The 23,291-nt window shown below is 40.5% G+C and overlaps 1 protein-coding gene across 1 annotated transcript in view; it reads right to left on the reverse strand.

Annotated features, from left to right (window-relative positions):
* Positions 1-2,813: 2,813 nt before the first annotated feature.
* The window catches only part of MIPEP (mitochondrial intermediate peptidase), a 171,097-nt gene continuing 150,619 nt past the window's right edge, over positions 2,814-23,291 (reverse strand). Inside the window, exon 19 of the mRNA XM_089685808.1 lies at positions 2,814-3,086. Coding sequence (XP_089541934.1) covers positions 2,989-3,086 — 98 coding nt within the window. The 3' untranslated portion in view covers positions 2,814-2,988. The remainder of the gene's footprint in view (positions 3,087-23,291) is intronic.

The following is a 23,291-nucleotide window of genomic DNA, read 5'->3' on the forward strand; positions in this document are numbered from 1 at the left end:
TGGAAGATGAAGTTCCTCTTCATGTCCAGCTTTCTAGCAGAAGCCTGAAGGTTTTGTGCCAATATTGACTGGTATTTGGAACTGTTCATAATTCCCTCTACCTTGACTAAGGCCCCAGTTCTAGCTGAAGAAAAACAGCCCCAAAGCATGATACTGCCACCACCATGCTTCACTGTGGGTATGGTGTTGTTTTGGTGGTGTGCAGTGTTGGTTTTGCATCAAACATATCTTTTGGAATTATGGCCAAAAGTTCAACCTTGGTTTCATCAGAACAGAACACATTTTCCCACATACTTTTGAGAGACTTGAGATGTGTTTTTGCAAAAATGTAGCCAGGCCTGGATGATTTTCTTCATAGGAAAAGACTTTCTTCCGTCTTGCCACTCTACCCCATAGCCCAGACATATGAAGAATATGGGAGACTTTTGTCACATACCACACAGCCAGTACTTGCCAGATATTCCTGCAGCTCCTTTAGTGTTGCTGTAGGCCTCTTGGCAGCCTCCCAGAACAGTTTTCTTCTCGTCTTTTCATCAATTCTGGAGGGACGTCCAGTGCTTGGCAATGTCACTGTTGCACCATATTTTCTCCACTTGATGACAACTTTCTTCACTGTGTTCCATGGTATATCTAATGCCTTGGAAATTCTTTTGTACCCTTCTCCTGACTGATACCTTTTAAAAATGAGATCCCTCTGATGCTTTGGAAGTTCTCTGTGGACCATGGTTTTTGCTGTAGGACACGATTAAGAAAATGTCAGGAAAGACCTACTAGAACAGCTGAACTTTATTTGGGGTTAATCAGAGACTTAAATGATGGCAGGTGTGTACTGACTCCCATTTAACATGATTTTGAATGCAATTGCTTAAGGGTGTGGACACTTATGTGCAACCACATTGTAGTTTTTTTATGTTTACTTCCCCCCTAAAATATTTCAGTTTGTTTTTCAATTGAATTGTACAGTTTATAGGTCACAATAAAGGTGGAAAGAGTTCTGAAATGATTTATCTTTGTCTCATATTTTTACATCACAGAAACCTGACATTTTAACAGGGCTGTGTAGACTTTTTATATGCACTGTATGTAACATGACCTCTGTTTTCAAATGCATAATGGGCTTAGGGATCTGGGGATGAAGACTACAGGGGGGCATTTCAGTAGAAGGCAGACAAACAGCAGTGCACTGATCTTCCCACTGAAAAGCTATGCAGGGGGCATGTGTAAAACAAGTCTGACCATTGGAATACAAAGCAAGCTGTACTCCCAAGTAGAATGCAAACAAGAAAACGGACAACACTGGGATGGATGTGCTTCCATGCCCTGGCATGGTCAGTGTGAAATAGGAAAGCAGGAGGATTGGCAGGATTACCAGGTACTTCAAACTCAGGAAGCAATACAAAAGAGAACAGTATACATTTCAATACACGTTCTTGATAGGTGTCTGTGTTAGCATGAATATGAAATGTTGGGGTAAAATGCACTTTAAGTCAGTTTGTGGAGAATCTCTCCCATTCTGTATGTCAGCTAAATAATCACATCTGGAGGACAATCTGCTGGGTGTCTGAAGTTGTATCCACCAGTCCCGAACTGCAGCAAACCTGTTTAGAGGGAAATATCTAGTCTACCATTGCTGAGTTTCTAAAAATGTTAACTGCTTGACTGTCAAGTAAAACATTAGTATTTTTTTTTCAGTCTATGACACTTTTTCCACAGTTGTTCTAAATCACATTTTTGTTAGCTGTTGAAGTGCTTCAAACCCAAGAACAAAAATGTATTACACTGCAGTTTACATGGCCTTGGATGCATTTTTTTTCTCTTTTTCCAGGCTAAAACATTTGCCGCAAGTACAGAAATACTTGTGGACCCTGATCAAACTCATGTTGTAACTTTCTGTGTACTGAAATTAAAAGTCAACCTCAATCAGCTATTTTCTATAACTAAACAACCCATCCTCCCTTTGTAATGCAGAAGGGGAAGGTGAAGACTAAAATTGGCCCAATTAGACAAGACTATTATGACGTGCCACGTTTATGCTGCCCATACGGAAGGCAGTTTTCTGCCAAGTGCAGCCACTTTTGATTATAAAAATGGTGGAATGAACCAATAACAGATTTTAAATGTACTTCTATAAAGGCAGGGCAGTAATAAGTTGACTGTATTCATTCTATAATATTTGTGAACAAAAGCCGGTAATGCTGCTAGGAAGTGGTCTGTATTGTCAGAACTACATTACTGTGGATCTGATAGTGAAAGCAGATATTGCAGGACAACTCAGGGATGTGTTTGCAGAATTCCCATGGTGTCACAGTTCTTTACCTTATGGAGTTACTCTCTTTGTTGGCCCAGAATGTTGTAGAATCTCATGCACTAGGGAGGTTTACAGCAGCATGACTGCTTTCATGATATGGCCCTTAATGTTAAATTTGATGAACTGGAAAGATGGATGCAAGTGATTTTTTTGCATAACACACTCATGTCTATTTTTCTTCTAGTTCAGCTTAGTGGGTTTACAATTATCTAGCTTGCTATACTTCAAGCCTCTCCTTGTCTAACCCACTACAATAATTTTGCGATATTGGTGAGTACTCATAAATGGACAGGATGTATCACTGTAAATATTGGTGCAGATCTCAACACAGTTGTCACCACTGTGTTCAGGAGACAAGTGTACAGTACTACCCAGGATCTATACAAGGAAACTGAAGGGACATAAAAACTAGGAAGAAGTGAAATAAAACAGTCATATTTTAACAAAAAATAAATTAATTCAATGTAACAATTACTGAAAAACTAAAAAACACAAGATTCCCTGGTAAAAGAAAGCACTTTTTTTAGTAATACTTACAAGAGTAATCACATTATAACTGTTGTCTCAGGAAGTCAAAATTTTGCATGTCAGCACAAGTTTATATGGGGTACTGGAAAACATTACCAGCAAGATATTTTTAAAATGAAGCTGACTGTTGCACTGCAAATTGTTACATGGCTTTATTCAGAGTCCATGAAAAAGGTTTCAAAGTCAGGATTCAGGTCTGAAACTAGGGCATCAACAAAGTCATCCACAGAGGGGCACTTCTGCAGCATGCCTGTGGGACAAACAGAAGCACAGTTAGCACAGTCCGAAATTCTAATCTGGACAGCACATCCAAAATTTTAGTCTATATTTCTATACAGTATACAAAAAAAGGAATAGAAGGGTTTTAAGCTGTTTTCATGAAGGATTCTCCCATGTCTCCTGTTAGTGTGCAGTATATAAAACCTGCACAGATCAGAGCGATTGGCCCTGATGAGCACATTATAATTCTCTGTCCTGACCAACTGCTCACAAAAAACAGGAGAGTCTAAGTCCATCCCACTGTGTTATTTAAACAGACTGTTACTTTTACTTTAAATGCTGGAGAATTCTGCCCCCAAAAATGAATAATGCATGAGAATGTATACATTTCCTCTCAGATTACTCAGACGTTTTGTACTTCAACACCAAATACGAAGCACACATTGCTCATTCAGTGGTGCATATGCCTTGGTAGATGACTCTTACCATCGTTCACTATGCCCCTACAACACGTCATTCCACCAGCAGTGTCCATAACTCTTAATGTACGTGTGGCCCTTTCCTCATTTTCTGTACAGGATTCTGTTGCAGCTATCATCTCAACAATGTATGCAGTAGTGTCTCTAGCAACCTCCCTCCTTCCCATATCCATGCCACATGCTCTAGCAGCCCCTCCACCCCATTTGCACTACATACTTCAGTGTTTCTGTATGTGTGACAGGCGCAATGGCTAGGATGGACATTCCAGTGCAAACATGGACAAATTCATGTATCTGTCACAAACAGAAAAATGAATTGGGTGCAAGCATCAACGCTTTTGGTGCTGCTCCCCGATTGAATTATAAAGGGTGTCTACGACACCTTTATGATATCTGCCAACTGAGTTTAAAATATTGTTTTGTAACTTTTCTCCTTGTGTTATCATTGTGAGATTTCCTTTTTCAAAATGACTCATACATTCACTTTTCCTCTTCTTAGCACCATGTTCTTATTACCAAATTAATGAATGTGCTGTATATACTGTATAAAGTATTAAACAAATGTCTAAATATATCTATTTAATATAATGATCAAATATGCATTTCTAGAATTTCATATCCTTTTTTATATATTTTAGTTATATCCAAAGGCATGTATTTCTGTTTGAGGAAATTTAAGTTTAAATTGCAAGCGTTATCAAATTGTAAGCAAGCAAGCTGAGCATTTTTTGAACACATATTTGAAAAATTGTTGTGCCCCAACTTTAAACAACAGAGGAGTCCCTGGACCCTCTGGTGACTTTTATTATTAAAAATATACATTTTTAACTAATTTGTCCTGGGAAGTTATGAAGAGCCCTGACCCTTTAATGTCCCCGGGATGAAGTGTTTAAAGTGATTTAAAGGTTGTAATTTTTTTTAAAAATAACAAACATGTCATACTTACCTGCTCTGTGCAATGGTTTTGCACAGAGTAGCCCCAATCCTATTCTTTTTGGGTGCCCCGCCAACGGTCCTGATTGCTTCCCCCTTAATGAGTGCACCCAATAGCAAGCCTCTTGCTATGGGGGCACTCAAGCAGGCATACTCCTGAGCCATGCTCCTGTGAATGCACCTTATCCATTCACACACAGAGTGTGGCTTGGCCCTGCCCCCCGCTCTCTCTTCATTAGCTTACTGGCTGTGACTGCAGCAGCAGGAGCCAGTCAGGAGAGAAACAGTCAGGAGAGCTGCTGCTCTCATGCACATCGCTGGATCGAGATATGGCTCAGGCAAGTATTGGGGGGGGGGGGGGGGGGGGCCTGAACCCAGAAGGGTTTTCACCTTAATGCATAGAGTGTACTAACCTACAAAAAAAACAAAAAACTCTGCCTTTAGAACCACTTTAAACATCTTTTTTTACAAGCTGAAGTTAGAAGCCAATTGGCTACCATGTACAGCTGAACCAGAATTTACACTCTCCAGTTTTAGTAAATCAACCCCATGTCCTCTGGCATTTAATCTTTCCCCAATACATTCTCTAGCAGTTCTGCCCGTACCATTTACATTATATTTTCTGCAACTTTTTGTTCATCGTTCTCAATAGCTCCTCTTGCTTTTCTCACCCAATTTTTCACAAAAGAGTCCATACACACAGATGCCCACCTTGACCTTTCTTCATGAAAATTTGTTGTCTCAGCATCCCCATGATTTGTACAGTATCTCAACCCTGAAACCCCAGCCTGCTCACTGCTTTTTTTGTTCTGATGTCTCGGTTATTATGCACTCCCCCATTCTCCACAATACAAACCATTCCGTTTGTGTTCAAACACTGCCCACCGACTGCTAGAATGGAGAGAAACTCCCAAGCAGATATTGAATGCCACCTGATATTTCATAAGTAAGCAGGTGCTATACTCTGTCAAGTCTTACCCTTACGCCTTTGTCTGAGGCCTGCCATGGCAGTTGCAACTTGACTCCCACATCTGGACAAAGGATATGAACAGCTGTTCTCCCAGGTGGAAAAAATAATTCATAAATCACCATTTCTGCCAATCAGCTCCTTATCTTCACACTCTCAGACCCTGACCATTTACTAGTCTGTAATATGTATCCTTTCCCAGTTGAACACAATCATTTGCCACTTGTTTCTTATTTATTCCTCAGCAACACTTGCTTAGCCTCCCACCATCCCCTATCCACGATCAACTTCCATTCAACTCCCAACCTCCTTCCCAAGGCCAAGCCAGAATCACCATCTTCTATGTCCCCCAGCCACAATCCTACTTTATTAATTCTTCAAAAAATTGCCCATGATCACATCATGCTGCACCTCTTTTATCCTCTGCCCATGATCAATTCCCATTGCCTTCTTTCTCTCCCCCACCACTGTCCATGACCATCTCCTCTCTGCCACCTGTCTCCCGCTTTCTCAGGTTCTTGATTAGCCAACGCTGAGCCTCTTCATTCTTCCACCATTTTCTTTTTTGCTCTCTTCCCCCAGTACAAGCTCAGCTCACACTCTACTTCCTCTTTCATTCCTTCCCAGTTCTTTCTCCCAAAGGTCCATGGTTAGTTTTTGCACCTCTCTGCCCACTGCTATGATCAACTTTGCATACCCTTACCCTGCTGACTCTGTTTTCTGGGTCCAGAACCATTCTTCATTCTGTCTTCCCTATCCCCCTCCAGCAATCCATATAAGCTGCTATTCTAGCTCCTCTTTCTTCCCTAATGGCTAGTTCACAGTAGGTGCAGTTCAGTGTGTTTTTGATCTGCATCAAAAACACATGCACAGTGTTTTCCATGTATTCCAATGGCCCTAGTTCACACCAGTGCAGTCATGCTTCTTTTTTTCCTATATGGAACACATCTGGAATGTAGCAGAACACATGGAAAAGCACCGAAACATACATGCACTGAATTGTGATGAAGAAAAAAAAGAATCAAAAACCGCATTAAAAAGCGTATGATCAAACGCATTTGGAATGCAGAAATTGTGGTGTGAACCAGCCCTCATAATCCATAATCAGCCCCTGCTCTTCTGACAGTGGTCTATGTTCAAGTCCCTCTTTACCCCCCATGATCAGTTTCCTCCCACACGACGGCAGATTTGACCAAACATTTTCTGCATGTGCAGTAATGCATGCTCGATGAGTAAGCACCTTTTGGTGTGAGTTAAGCCCAGAATCTGACTGTATTGTTGTATGCAGTGGCTTTGAAATACTGTATATAATTACACCTCTGATTCAGCAAGATGCTCCCATGATCTGTCTTTTTATTTGCAGTAATGCATACCTGTTTGTTCACTCAAAAGTCACTCAAAGGCCAAAAACTATTCAGGCTAAATGAACCGCTCATGGATGAACACACATTTGCTATGCCTTTTAAAAGCAAAATATTTGACGGTTTTATTAGGGAAACATCCACATGGCACTGGCTCAAAATATGTAAATGAAAGACCAGCACTGAAATAAATATATAGGTTGTCATCACTGATCCACTTATGAAAATGCTAGTTGCCTGACAAGTTTTGGTTCCAATACTTGAAATACTAACCTGAAAAAAAATATGCAAGGTGGGTCCAGGATAGGTTGGATTGAGGTCAAAACCCCTGATCTGCATCTTTGTTCTGTGTCAGTATCTTAAGCTGGCCATAGACCATTCGAATCTTGGCTGGTTCAGCAGGGACCGGTCAAATGACCCAAGTTGATCGATCAACTTGGGTACAACCAGCCTGTCAGGTTTACATTCCATTGTGGCTCACAGCTATTATAGCTGCTTGCAGTAGTCATTGTGGGGGTGCCGTCTCCGCCAGGAGACCACAATGGCTCTGTGGAAGGGATTCCCCATCAACACTGACCGTGGTTTCAGGAAAGAAAATCGCTCCGTCTATGGCTGGCTTCAGAAAGTACTAAAAACAATTGGCAAAATAATCAACTCAAAGTTTCATAAAGAATGGTCAGCAATCACAGCCTACATATGCTGAGTACAGGTACATACAGTATATGACAATCTGATGCGGTGACTTCCACCATAAAAGCACACCATGTACAGAACACCTAAAAAATTCTCATTACCTGCTTGCACGATTGGCTCATGGTTTTCTCAGAAATCTGTATAGATCTTGAGGTCAAATTTCAGGCACCTCCAGTGCAGTGCTTAGATTTGCTGCAGTAAGTCAGAGGTTTATAGACCAAGGGTTTCGCATATTTTCGTAGATGTCAAAATTCAGGTTTTCATTTTGTAACACTGGAACTAATTATTATAATGTAGTAGGCAGAACACTACATTCCAGTATGCCTCAGAATGTTACTGCAACCACCTATCTTGTGTACTACAGAATAGATGCTGGTAAGAATCTGCAATAAAAAATACGTGGCTGGCTGTCAGTGTTTTGTGGGAAATAATCACACGTTTAAGAACATACTCAGGCACTTCAAGAATGCATGTTTGTTTAGGGCAGTGTTTCTCAACTCCAGTCCTCATGGACCCCCAACAGGTCATGTTTTCAGGATTTCCCTCAGATGAAACAGCTGTGGTAATTACTAAGGCAGTGAAACTGATCAAATCACCTGTGCAAAATAATGGAAATCCTGAAAACATGACCTGTTGGGGTCCATGAGGACTGGAGTTGAGAAACACTGGTTTAGGGGAAGTTCCCTTTCTCCCTAGCCTGGGATCAAGGATGTCCTTCTCTCTTATCCACTGAAAAAAGCCTACATGCTTGACTGAACCAAATGTGCCTATATATGATTTTTTTTTCTTTACAGATGAATTGCGAACTGAAATCTAATGTTAATAGGCACCTTTAGAAAAACAGTTGTGTAGAGTCTGACAAGTCTATGGAAAGGCACAGAATTGCACAGAATACACACACATATAATGAAGCTCAGCATTAGCCAGCTCTGTACCCCATGCCAGAACCTGCTGTACTCCCCAGACTCCTCTGCTGCTTTGAAGTGGTTCTTTACTCAAGTGCTCCCCTTGCCAAAGCAAATATGACCCGGCTGTGGACTGACACACCTTGTGTACATCATGCAAAATAAAAATGCCTTCAACAATTCAGCTTGCCTCAGAATAATTCTAGGCAGTGCTTATTAGGAATACAAACCTTGCCCTACATCCTTGAATAAACACTGCTGGAGCCATTTGGCTTTTGTGAGCTCTCTTTATGGCAGGAACCTAGGGCTCCGACAGTTGAATCAGCAGCAAGCAGAGGAGCCGCAGGCAATCAGGAGCTGTTCAACGTATTGCTCCATCGCTGCTCAAATCGAAAATGAATGTCTTGTGCAAGTGTCAGCATGAAGATTCTATAGTTTAAAAATTAAACTACCAAGATGGAATAGAGTGGGATCACTATTGGAAGGAATGTCACAAGAATGTGTACTTCTCCTCTACATTCCAACAGAATAAAACTTGTTATAAGGCCATGTTATATTGTTTTCTATTTTACTACTTTATATAATAACTTCCACGTGGCGATCACTGTCAAACAGGAAGTCCTATTAGTTTATTAAAGCAGACCTAGACTGTTCTGGGGTCTCTATCTACACCTGTCCCCCTGAAGTTACAATGGGTGTAATCCATGGGCAGCACAGTGGCTTAGCGGTCAGCACTTCCACCTTGTAGCACTAGAATTGTCGGTTAAAATCCCAAAAATGGCACTGCCTGCATCACTCTTTGCCTGCATGGGTTTCCTCCGGGTACTCTGGTTTCCTCCCACACTCCAAAGACATGCTGGTAGATTAATTAGATCCTGTCTAAATTGGCCCGAGTATGTGTATGGATGTGAGTTAGGGGTCTTAGCTCCTTGAAGGCAGGGACTGATGAGAATATACAATATATATGTGTAAAGCGCTGTTGATGGCGCTATACAAGTACCTGTAATAAATAAACATACCAGTAATCAGAAGCAGGGATGGGTGGGGTAAGCCTATGATAATGTCAGTCTTGACAGGTACTCATGAAGCTAGATGAAGGGAGTAGGCCTATGGGCTCACAGGAAGTAATCTGTTCTATCTAAGCCCGGCACTACATTAATAATTTTTATTGTTCAACCAGCAGGGGGGAATCCTTCCTACTGAGTTATTGTATTCTGACAGTGAGGAGACTTCCCCGCCGTCAGAATACACTGTAGAGTGCTGCTGGCTATAGATGACTGCACTGATCAGGAAAAACCTAACAAGTTGGTTGCACAGAAGTCGATCAGCAGTTCAACTTCTGTATAACCACCCTGCCTATACATAGATTAAAATTTGACCAGCCCATGCTGAGCTGGTTGAATTTATCCATGTAGTCCCACCTTAAAATGGTTGTAAGCGCTCACATATACCCAGTGAAGTGACTGCTTCAGATGATACAGAGATGAAACAAATCCTCCTATATAAGTTGTACCTGTTTATCTGTGGCATCTTTTTCCTACATCCATTCAAAGTGCAGAATTTACACTGGATCTCCCAGCTCTGAAAAGCATGGAGGCAGAGAGCTGAAGTTACATCAGTAAGGATAGCTCTTAAAGCGGACTGGAGAGAAGGGACATCACCTCCCCCCCTTCACACAGCTCACAATGACAGAGCTGAGGCAGTCAATCACAGGCTGTGCCTTCTCTACACCATTTTTCTCTTGTTGTCAAGAACACTTGTCAGGATTGCCATCTCCAATGGGGAACCAAAACTGTAATTTGGGCAAAAATTAAATAGAATTAAAGACCACGGACTGCATTAAAAACCTGAAAGAGGTTCTAACTCCCACCTATTCTATTTAAAAATATGGGAACTGAAGTAGGGCTTTAGATACAAGCCTAAAATATGCATTTATATGCATAAATAACATTTTTACTTGCACCGATTGAAAAAACTGGAAATTGTATGGCACGTATGTGGCACAGTTTTTATATCTTTTAGATCTGTTGTATGTTATTTTTTTAATCACATCAGTTAACCACCTTAAGCCACTGATATAAATGACATAGCCTCTGCTGGCTTTATGAGACGTGTACATGGAGCAGATGTTCAGACAGACCAGTACAATGCTCAGCACCTGCTCAGACGCTGCCACAGGCGACATCAAAGGGAGCTGAAAAGGCACATGTGACTTACAGGTCACTATATGGGATCATTACAGGAAAATTCACTTCGTATACAAGAACCTTCCACGTATAGTTTGTTACAGAAGCATTTTATGGTAGCATTTTGAAAAAATTAATCTCTATATTAACATGCAAAAATTCAGTGAATAATGATGTACAAGTGTGTTTACTGCCTATCACCCAAGAAATGTTAATTAGCCGGTGACTACAGAATCGCTTGGTTCACAGCATAGTTTGGAAGCCAGGAGTCGCTGTAGAGGCCTCTCCCCAGCCCTGGGCCATTGTCAGACTCACCTTACCCACTTTGATGTTTCTGCCTCCTTAAAAGGAGAGCAATTTCATTTAAATGATGTCAATGACAATAAGTACTCCTTTCCTGACTTTTTGTAATGAGATGGTGATTTATGTGTTGGAGACATGTGAAAGAGCCTGAAAGTGTACTAAAAACACGTTGATTGTTCACTCTTAACATTTTCTACAGCGACCAAGAGCTGCAGGAGAAATTCATAGACAGCAATGCAGAACTTCAGCAAATCAGTACATACCATGAATTTACAGTAAAATGCAAGGTCTGCTAAATCCAGCTATACATGGATCGAAATTTGGCCAGTTCAGCAGGGACTGGCTGAATTTTGATCCGTGTGTGCACTGTAGCTGCACAAAACTATATCTGCTGATCGACTTCTGTACAACAGCCCTGATCGGCATAGTCTCCCAGCTGTCAGAATACAATAGTTCAAGTGGGGAGGATTCCCCCATCCACCGCAAATGTGTGAATGGGGAAATCAGGCCAGCTGGTTTAACGAAAAAATGGTACCATTTATGGGCTGCTTTTTATGGTCAGCCACTTCCCTCTTTAATAATCATCTAATGTTAGTAGTGATGATGTGCCTAAAGAAAAAATGTCTTCCACTCTATAGGCAAGGATGGCATCACATTCCTTCCGGCTGGAGCCTGGTGAGAACTGAGCTGATAAAATTTTGCGCAGACACTTTCTGGAGTGTCACCTGCTATGCATTCCCAGCAATCTTCCCAGGGGAATGGTGTTATGAGAGCCAGCAATGCAGAAGACAGAGGTAAGTCAAGTATAAATCAAACTTTTTTCTTTATATGTTTATGTTACAACTACAAACAGTAGGTGAAAAGGGAGAGAGGCCCTGGATATTAAAGGCAGACCTTGCATTATACTGCAAAGTCAGCTTTAAAGATACCCTTTTGCCAGACTATTTATTTCAACAAAAATCTTCCCATAGGATTATATGTAAATTTAAAGCTGAATTCCAGGAATTCAGCCACTTTGTAAAATGTGCATTACTATAAGTGAAGTCCAACAAAGTGCATGCTACCCCTGGTCGTATCTTTTTAAGTTACACTACTGTGCAAAAGTTATAAGCAGTTGTGAAAAAATGCTGTAAATGAAGAATGCTTTCAGAAATAGAAGTATTAATAGTTTATTTTCATTAATTAACAAAATGGAAATCAAACGAATAGAAGAGAAATCCAAATCAATATTTCCTGTGACCACCCTTTGCTTTACAATGGCATCAATTCTTCTAGGTACACTTGCACACAGGTTTGGAAGGAATTTGGCAGGTAGGTTGTTCCAAACATCCTGGAGAACTAACCACAGATCTTGATGTAGGCTGCCTCAAATCCTTCTGTCTCTTCATTGTATCCCAGACAGACTCCATGATGTTGAGATCAACTGTATGTTTTGGGTAATTGTCCTGTTGCAGAATAAATTTGGGGCCAATCACAAGCCTCCCTGATGATATGGCATGATGGGTATCTGCCTATATTTCTCAGCATTGAGGACACTAATGATCTTGAACAAATCTTAAAATTAAATTTGCAGACATGCAGCCCCAAATTTGCAAGGAACCTTTACTGTGCTTCACTGTTGCCTGAAGATACTCCTTATTGTACAGCTCTCCAGCCGTTCAACGAACAAACTGTTTCCTGCTACAGCCAAATATTTCAAATTTTGACTCATCAGTCCATCTGCTGCCATTTTTCTGCACCCCGGGTCCTATGTTTTCTTGCATAATTGAGTCGCTTAGCCACATTTCCACATCAGAGGTATGGCTTCTTGTTCACAATTCTTCCATGTAGACCACTCCTGGCCAGATTTCTCTGGACAGTAGAAGAGTGTACCTGGGTCCCTCTGGTTTCCATCAGTTCCGTGCTGAAGGTACTGCTGGACATCTTCCATTGTCGAAGGGAAGCATCACATGCCCTATTTCCTGCATTAAGTTTCCTTGGCCAATCACTGCATCTACGGTCGTCAACATTACCATTTTTCTGTGCTACTTCAAAAGAGCTTGAACACCACATCATGAAACCCCAGTCTTTTTTGAAACCTTTGCCTGGGAAAGACCTTGTTGATGCAGTATAACTACCTTGTGTCTTGTTGCTGTGCTCAGTCTTGCCATGGTGTATTACCTGTGATATCATGTCTTCCACAACCTCACCTTAGTAGTAGAATCTGGCTGTTCTTCACTCAGTTTTAGGCCTTCTACACAGCTGTTTCTCTTTCAACCTACATATGAAATTGATGATCATTAGCACCTGCTTGGTACAATTGACTAATCATACACCTGACTCTAATCCTACAAAATTCCTGTCATTTTGCAAGTGTACAAAGTGTGCAAGTGTTAAAATTGATCCTGGTTTGAAGCCAAAGGGTAATCACACCAATTACTGATTTTAGATATTTCTTCTGTTCACTCACTTTGAATTTTGTGAATTGACAAAAAATAAACAATTAAAATATATTTTTCTGAAAACATTCTTACTTTACAGCATTTCTTCACACCTGCCTAAAATGTTTGCACAGTACGGTATATTTTACAGTTTTATAGAGCTCTGGGGGGATAGCTATCACTACATGTATGGAGCTATGATCCTGGACCTTCTGTCTAGGCTTCTTCAGCTGCAGAGTCACATGCAGCCTCTGTGCTCACTCCTTTCCAGTCATAGAGAACTTTGTGTTTGTGAACTAATTCACAAAATACAAAGGCCTCTGTGAATGGGCAGCAGAGGGGAGGAGTGGGCAGATATGCAGTGTGTGAAAAGACAGCGTCTCATCTCAGAGCCCCAAAGTGTAGTGGTAGGTATCCTCCCGGAGCTCCATATAATTGTCAGATGTAAATAAAAGAGCATTCTGTGTTTGGCTGATACAGGAGCCAGATTGTGTGACAGGACCAGAGCGGTCTGAAAAGTATGTACATTTTTCTTATCTATGTTAGGTAACATAGGTGTTAGAATAGGGAGGGGACAATTTTAAGGCTAGTTAGGTATAAGCTGGAATCCCACTTAAAGGTTCAAGAAACCTTGAAAGAGGAGAGACATGCTGCTACAATGTCCTTTGTGAGAATACCATCTACCTGACTTCCCCTGGATTTAATATTTTCTAAAATACTGACACAAAGGCATGCACATTAGTCACAACGCACGCTCTGCATACTTGTCAAGGTTGAATCACTCAAAGCACTAAAGGCACAGAAGAGAATGACAGCCAGGGAACTAGCATTTTTAGAAGGCAAGGTCAGTTTTTTTTTCTTCTTAAAATAGTACATTTTCACAGTTTAAACATTTGATATGTTTTCTATTTTCTATTGTGAATAAAATGTGGGTTTATGAATTTGCAAATCATTGCATTGTTTTTATGTAGATTTTACACAGCATCCTAACTTTTTTTGGAATTGGGGATGCATATTACAAAAAAAGAACAAAAAACATGGGACCCTTGGATATCCAACTACTTTGGAGGAACTTTCAGCGATACACTATGGTCACTCTAACAATGACCAGTTGGACGTTCATTCTGTGCATGTGAGCCCACTCTGGCCCAACTCTAACCCTCTACCCCATCCAACACTCCTCTCTGTTCTTTATCTCTTTGCTTTCTTCTACTCTCCAAGATATTTTTTTTACAAAATCAAATTTCTGGATTTGCAGATGATACCCTTACAGACCATGTCTTATTATTGAGTGTCTTAATGATATATTAATGTTTATACCAGAAATGGGCAATAATTTCACCATTTTCTCTACCCCTTTAAGGGAGGTCAAGCCATATTAGTTACAGTCAGGTCCATAAATATTGGGACATCGACACAATTCTAACATTTTTGGCTCTATACACCACCACAATGGATTTGAAATGAAACGAACAAGATGTGCTTTAACTGCAGACTGTCAGCTTTAATTTGAGGGTATTTACATCCAAATCAGGTGAACGGTGTAGGAATTACAACAGTTTGCATATGTGCCTCCCACTTGTTAAGGAACCAAAAGTAATGGGACAGAATAATAATCATAAATCAAACTTTCACTTTTTAATACTTGGTTGCAAATCCTTTGCAGTCAATGACAGCCTGAAGTGTGGAACGCATAGACATCATCAGACGCTGGGTTTCATCCCTGGTGATGCTCTGCCAGGCCTCTACTGCAACTGTCTTCAGTTCCTGCTTGTTCTTGGGGCATTTTCCCTTCAGTTTTGTCTTCAGCAAGTGAAATGCATGCTCAATCGGATTCAGGTTAGGTGATTGACTTGGCCATTGCATAACATTCCACTTCTTTCTCTTAAAAAACTCTTTGGTTGCTTTTGCAGTATGCTTTGGGTCATTGTCCATCTGCACTGTGAAGCGGCGTCCAATGAGTTCTGAAGCATTTGGCTGAATATGAGCAGATAATATTGCCTGAAACACATCAGAATTCATCCTGCTGCTTTTGTCAGCAGTCACATCATCAATAAATACAAGAGAACCAAATCCATTGGCAGCCATACATACCCACGCCATGACACTACCACCACCATGCTTCACTGATAAGGTGGTATGCTTAGGATCATGAGCAGTTCCTTTCCTTCTAAATACTCTTCTCTTCCCATCACTCTGGTACAAGTTGATCTTGGTCTCATCTGTCCATAGGATGTTGTTCCAGAACTGTGAAGGCTTTTTTAGATGTCGTTTGGCAAACTCTAATCTGGCCTTCCTGTTTTTGAGGCTCACCAATGGTTTATATCTTGTGGTGAACCCTCTGTATTCACTCTGGTTAAGTCTTCTCTTGATTGTTGACTTTGACACACATACACCTACCTCCTGGAGAGTGTTCTTGATCTGACCAACTGTTGTGAAGGGTGTTTTCTTCATCAGGGAAAGAATTCTTCAGTCATCCACCACAGGTGTTTTCCATGGTCTTCCGATTCTTTTGGTGTTTCTGATCTCACCGGTGCGTTCCTTCTTTTTAAGAATGTTCCAAACAGTTGTTTTGGCCACGACTAATGTTTTTGCTATCTCTCTGATGGGTTTGTTTTGTTTTTTCAGCCTAATGATGGTTTGCTTCACTGATAGTGACAGCTCTTTGGATCTCATCTTGAGAGTTGACAGCAACAGATTCCAAATGCAAATAGCACACTTGAAATGAACTCTGGACCTTTTATCTGCTCATTGTAATTGGGATAGTGAGGGAATAACACACACCTGGCCATGGAACAGCTGAGAAGCCAATTGTCCCATTACTTTTGGTCCCCTAACAAGTGGGAGGCACATATGCAAACTGTTGTAATTCCTACACCGTTCACCTGATTTGGATGTAAATACCCTCAAATTAAAGCTGACAGTCTGCAGTTAAAGCACATTTTGTTCGTTTCATTTCAAATCCATTGTGGTGGTGTATAGAGCCAAAAATGTTAGAATTGTGTTGATGTCCCAATATTTATGGACCTGACTGTATATCGCAGATCCATTGAGTATACTCCATACTATTGCAGCTCTACTTAAAGAGATTGTATAGTCCTTAGAAAGTCTAATGCAGTAATTACCATTTGTCATGACCACCTATCGTACTTATAAATCTCACGTATGTCACTTGTCAAAATGTACATCCTGCAAGACTAAACAATTGTTAAGCATGAGTAACTAGACTCTATATTGCTTGTCCAATAAAAATGTATTGAAAAAGGGGACACCTGGGTCATGGTACCAGCTTATACAAAAGCAAAGATAAAGAAGCAGCATACTCAGTAACTGGTTAAATCAGCTGCTGAAAGTGCTTACAATCCCCCCCCCCCATAGTTTTATACCACTTTAAGAATAAATTATGGCTTAGAATTGTTCTTTCTATTCTGGTGTGCATGGCAATACCCAACTTGTGTTGTGCAATCACTGTTTACATATGCAATCTCCTAGATTGTAGGTTCCAAGGAGCAGGGCCCTCGAACCCCTCGTGTATTGAATCGTATTGTTACTGTACTTTCTCCCTTTATAATGTACAGCGCTGAGCAAACTGTTGGCGCTAAATAAATACTGTATAATAATATGCATCCTAGGTGAGCTTTTTTTATGTATGTCTGTGCACAAGGTCCTTTAAATTTTTCTTTTAATCAATTTTATAATTTTTTTAAAAACTATTTTTTTTTACTACACTGTGTTGCTATCACAAGAGGGCTTACAAGCCCCTATGTAAAAACATTTGCGGATGACAAGTCCTCTTTGTGAAGACATCAGGGGTCTATTAGACCGCTAATGTCTCCCCTGCACTTTTCCTAAAAATATCAAGTAGTGAAAGTACTCAATCTGTTGCTTTACCTGGCATAACCTGCTGTCATTTTACAGCTGTGAATCCAGAAGTGCTCAGGGTACTTCCAGGTTCACAGATCACAAATGTGATCACTCCACTAAACTCTCCACTGGGAATCCAGACAGTGTGTGTTGTGATCCTAGGCTCCCAGAAGGAGGGGGGAGAGCCTGGGACCCATTTAGATCGTACGCCCCTTGAGGGTTAGGGACTGATGTGAATGTACAATATATATGTAAAGTGCTCCGTAAATTGATGTCGCTATATAAGTACCTGAAATTAATTAATTAAATTTCCACCACCCAAAGAACTGATTATATTGCATTTCTATCCACTCTGATTACTTGTCACTCCTACAATAAAGCAAAGTGTACAGGGATACATTTAAAAACAACTACACAGCTGCTATTATTTAAACCCTTGCAAAGCCGTGACATGTGGAACACCCCATTGGCAGTGAAAGAGTTAGCATGTAAATGGGTGCTCTTAAACAAAGAATAAATATGCAGAATATATGAAGCCCAGATTTAGTTTTATTCAGACTCATGTATCATTAAAAAGTCAATGTGTTTCAGGGGTTCAAAGGGTCCCCCTTTCATCAGGGCTACAAATTACACATAAAAGATTGTTATCTGTATATTGTTTTGACAGGTGTGTATGAAAAATAGAATACAGAGTAGAAATACGCTGATATTTGTAAGCAATTTATGATTGAAAAATAAACATTTGAACCCCCTGAAATGTGTTTGCCTTTTTATTATGGATTGTGAATAAATGTAATCTGTACTTCACATGTTCTGCTTTAAGTGATTTCCTTTGTGCACACTTAGTCCTTAAGCGGACTTTAGGCCCCCACTCCTGGGAGAGCTGCTTAAGAGGTACTATTCCTTTTACACTGTTTACTGAATATACCCATAGCTATAGCACATCCAATGCCCCACACCCTCCTTCTACATATTGGGAAAAAAATGGCTAACATGTCATTGTATCATTTAGCTGTAGGAATCCATTACTTATCAGTCCCTTGACAATAGACAACAAGCCAAGAGCAGCTGGCAGGAGTTCTTCTTTAATCACACAACTCTGTGTGAGGGTTTCGAGTCCTTATAATTAACACAGCTGTGGAACACACCAAATATCTCACATAGGTCAACATATAGGAAAAACCGGTATAATCAATCACTTTATAGTGTATTCCATTTACACTTGTTTACACTGAACAGTTCAGCAACAACCAGAAGATGGGCTGAGGTCAGTTGCAGTAATCTCCACCAGCGCATAACTGGAATAGAGCCACATTCCCATTTGAAAATAAGGCTAAATATTTAAGACAAAAGGCTAAATATTTAGACGTGTCCCACCCACGCTCCAAACAGAAACCCTGCCAGGTCACTACAATGCTAAGCTCTTCATTTGTGCCATTATTCCCTTTGTCTCTCCCAAAGGCAGCTGATTAATTAAAATATCTATTGTTGAAAATAAGGAAGCTATGAAGAAAACATGAGGTTGAACATTATCAACACATGACCGCTTCAATCCCATCTTGTTACCCCAAGGTAGCATCACAATGCTTTAAATCACAAATTTTACTAATGTAGGCTATGCTCATTGGTAATCAAAATATTTCATGTGTACCAAATAAATCAAGTATGAGATGGTAAGAAATGTAGGTCTTCAAATATTCCATCTGGAAAACCAGAACAAACCAAGCCAAGTCTCCACCAAGGCCAAAATGTTATTCTAATGTCACTTGTATTTTAGATGTGTTGTTAATCACCTTGAAGAGGGGTTCTAGCTCTATGTCAGTCTCCTTGATCGTACCCACTTCTCCCCAGGTGGATGTCATTTGATGTCCTCAAGTTTAAGTAGTGATACTGGGATAATGCCTGCAGCTACTGGCATCATCCTGGTATCAGAAGTTTAAGCACTCAACGTTTTTTCCTGCAGTAGTGCTGCATAGCCACTCAATCAAGTCCACAGGTGGCGAAAAGGGGTCCCCACTTCTGCCTTTCCTAGACTCTCTCTTATCCCATCCCGGTGGCATCCTGTGCACTGCACAGAGAGAAAGGAACTGACATTGTTCCTCCTTCCCTGTGAGATCAGAAAACAAGAAGCAACAAGGATTTAGTCACTTCCTGGTTCAGTTTACTTGTTGACCAGCTGTTATTTGCTTGTACAGCTTCCTATCAAGCTGATCTTGGCTTGATCAGATGCTCTGGAGGCCAGAGGAGAGATCTGGGATCTAACAAATCCCAGAATTTTCCATAAAGAGGACCTTGCATGCTTATTGCCATCACAAAGGATGTTGTTCATCCCTTGTGATAGCAAAAAAGTTGATTAAAAAAAAACCAAAAAAAAACAGTATAGTTTAAAAAAAAAAAAAAATTTAAATTAAAGTGCCCCTGTCACCCTGTCTTCAGGCGCAAACATGAACACACAAGTCCTGCGCACATATGTAAATGGTGATTGCACCACACGTGAGGTATCGCTGCGAACATCAGACTGAGGGCAATAATTTTAGCTCCAGACATCCTGTGAAAATTAGATTTTTACATGTAAGAAGTGTCAAATTTGGCCTAGGAGTCAAGTGGTTAAAAAAAGGACCATGCCGAGATGCAAAACTATTCTCAAACTGGCTATAAACTGTTAAAATGTTGCCCAGTTCAAAGGAATCGGCTAAAAGTTAACCGTTTGGTAAGCCTGACAGCACTGTCCAGCTCAACAAACCTCAAATGAAGGTGGAAAATGATTGGTTGAACAGTGACTGCAGCCAAACAATTGCAGTCACTGGGTATTTTGGCAGTTGTGGATGCTAGTCGTCACACAAAACAATTGCCAGCAACGAAGATTCATCTATGCATGCTGTTTAACGCAGATGGGGAATCAAGTGATTTTTAACATTCAGCTCACTGGGCTGAGAAAGTGAAATCCAAATGTGTATGGCCAGCTTTACCTGTGATGGTAAAATAAATAAATAGTTTTATTCAATATAGGTTAATTTATTTACAGTGAAAGGAAATGACACCTATAAGCAGAATTAAAGCGTGACAGTATAGTGCCTCCCCAAACTAGTCATTACGCTTTTCAGGAGCTTTCACATACTGCTTACCAGCAGATCTCTGTTACAAGAACAAGTAGTTATACTGTATCTCTCAGCAGCAGTGGTTTTACATCTCTTTAGCCCTACAGTAGCCTTGTTTTTGGATGTACCATTTTTAAAAGAGAGGTACTGCCCCCCCATTTATACTTACCTAGGTGGATGCAGCATCTGTCCCCCGACGTCTAAGTGCGTGAACTCAGCGATCACATGACCACTGATCACTGAGTTCTCATAGCCACTCTGAGCAGAGAGCGGTGACTATCAGGCTGTGGAGGAGGAGGGAGCAGCTGGCTCAGGCTAAACCTCTTGCTGCTCCAGATTCTGGGGTAGATCCCCACTTTAAAGTCAGGAGCTTTCCCCAGCCTGGACCGGCTAAGTGACGTCAGTCGAATTCAGTCCACTGTCAGCTGAAAACGAGTCACAGGAGTGCAGAACGAACTGCACTTCTGTGATCCACAGGAGAAGTATAGCCGAAACAGCTTTGGCTGTACTTCTCCTTCATGGAAAATAATGATCCCTAAAGCTGTCAGCTTGTAGTAGGATATGAAGCCTGTTCCATATAGCATCCTGCTCTAGCAGGTTTCAGACAAAACAGCAGTCATTAGGCACCCAGCACTGAAACTCCCATTCTACTTCCATTGATTAGAGGAAATTGTTCTCACCTACTGTGTTGGAATTTGCAAAGTTGACCGCCTACTTATCCCTGCAGGTCACAATGTGAGAGAGGCCAGGTACACACAACCTATTATATAAGTTTACTGGTGATGTTTACCCTGGCTGACAATAACTTCCTCCCAGTGTCATCTTCTCAATGGTTTCTATGCACAAGTCTGTCTTCTTTAAGCTGACATCTTTGGTTTATGCCTCAAATGTGCCTTAGGGAATATAGCCCTTAATGCTTGTTGATCTTTGCCTTGCACTTGACACATTCAATCACATGTGTTTCAACAGAGCCCTTGAAACATTTACAGGAATTAGATTTATCAGTTCTCATGGCTCACAGATTTTCTGTGACACTTTGCATCCTTAGATTATACTCTTGTGCACCGTATTGTCTGATGTACATATAGCTGAGTGACAGTGCACTAGAAGGTTCACTTTTGACCTGCAAGCTATTGCAAGCACAAGCATATACCAAGCAGTGGGTAAGCTTGGGGTAGGCAATTGATGTCTCTCTGACTGATGAGGAACCACAACTCCCAGTATGTCCAGTCACAAAGCTCTTCAAACAAATCTTGCATTTCCTTGAACCAAATGAAGTGCTTTAAAGAGGATTTCTGGGAATCACCCATTCTTAAAGTAGTGTCAAACCCAAAACCAAAAATGTAATATGTTGCAGCTTACCAATCATTAGATGTGGTGGCTGCATTAGTCTTCATTTCTTTGACTTTTTTCCCTCCGTTTTCACCTGGTGATCTGGCCAGTAACACACCTCATGTATTAGTGAGACACTACTCTGGAGGAATGAGCAGAAGAGGCATACCAGACAGCAGTATTGTCTGGGGGGAATGGGAGTGTTAAATGCATTAACAGATTGGAATACAATAACAAATTGAAACCAAATGTCAGCTCACACTTTATAATAAGCTACAGCAAAGTTTTTTTTTCCTTTTGGGGTAAAGGTTTTACATAAATAAATAAAAGGTGATCGTTTTAATCACCCCTGTGAGTGGTAAATGGATTGTCTCACCAATGTAAGCTGATACATTCTGCTGAAGAGCTTGGCCTTCTGAAAAACAGCAGACTTGCTGGCTGAATTACTATATCAAAATAGAAGAAAGCAAGCCTAAAAAAAGGAAACTAATACAGCCATCAGATCGAAGGATTGGTAAGTTGTAATACAATATACACCCTCTGGCCACTTTATTAAGTATACCTTGCTAGTACCGAGTTGAACCCCCTTTTCCTTCAGAACTGCCTTAATTCTTCGTGGCATAGATTCAACAAGGTGTTGGAAATATTCCTCAGAGATTTTGGTCCATATTGACAAAATAGCATCACACAGTTGCTGCAGGCTTGTCGGCTGCACATCCATGATGTGAATCTGCCATTCCACTACATCCCAAAAGTGCTCTATTGGATTGAGATCTGGTGACAGTGGAGACCATTGGAGTACAGTGAACTCATTGTCATGTTCACGAAAACAGTTTGAGATTATTTGAGCTTTGTGATATTGTGCATTATCCTGCTGGAAGTAGCCATCCAAAGATAGGTATACTGTAGTCAAAGGGATGGACATTGTCAGCAACAATACTTTGAATAGAGCTACAAACATTCTGATAGGTAAAACATTTCACATATATTTCAACTGTGTTTATTTGCCTGACTGCAGTTCAGCGTTAAAGTGCATCTTCAATCTTTTTTATGTCCTCTTCTTTAGGTTTGTGTACCCACTGTGGGGATTCATCCTATTTGCCCTCGTGACTGAAAGTAAATGTGAGGAAAATTCCAAAATTTTAAGATTTCACTGGGACAGGAACAGCAGGGAAATAATTCAGTGAGGGCACTTGTTGTGGTGACAACTTTCTTAGAGGGCATCTCCTTCACTATGGAAAGATTTTCTCTTCTAAATTTGTTTACAGGATAAAAAGTAAAGGGAAACCTCCATCAGTACCACCTGATGGAGGTTTTAACCCTCACCTACTCTTTCTAAAATGAATAAAAAAAAGTTTACCTCTGGAAATACTTTAGATTGTCTGAAGGCTTGGGAATTACTTACACGGCTGTTAATTACAAGGAAGGGCAACTTATGGCTTTAGACTATCAGCTTAAGTCAGTGCAGCATTTGTTGTGTTTACCATTTGGAAACTAGGGTATTTTAAACTGTCAGTTAAGATTATGTCAGCACAGATGGATTATCGCTAGATGATTGTGGTTACGCCAATAAAAAGATCTCCAAAAATCATGGGTGTCACATCACATATTTGTATTTACTTTGGAACACGTCTTCTTAAGAATATATGTTATAAAAGCATGTGTTTCTTCTAGACTCAATATAAATGAAGATAA

This window comes from Staurois parvus, unplaced genomic scaffold, assembly GCF_062004578.1.
Source record: "Staurois parvus isolate SC_StPar_1 unplaced genomic scaffold, SC_StPar_1.0 ptg000387l, whole genome shotgun sequence".
Taxonomy (NCBI): Eukaryota; Metazoa; Chordata; class Amphibia; order Anura; family Ranidae; genus Staurois; species Staurois parvus.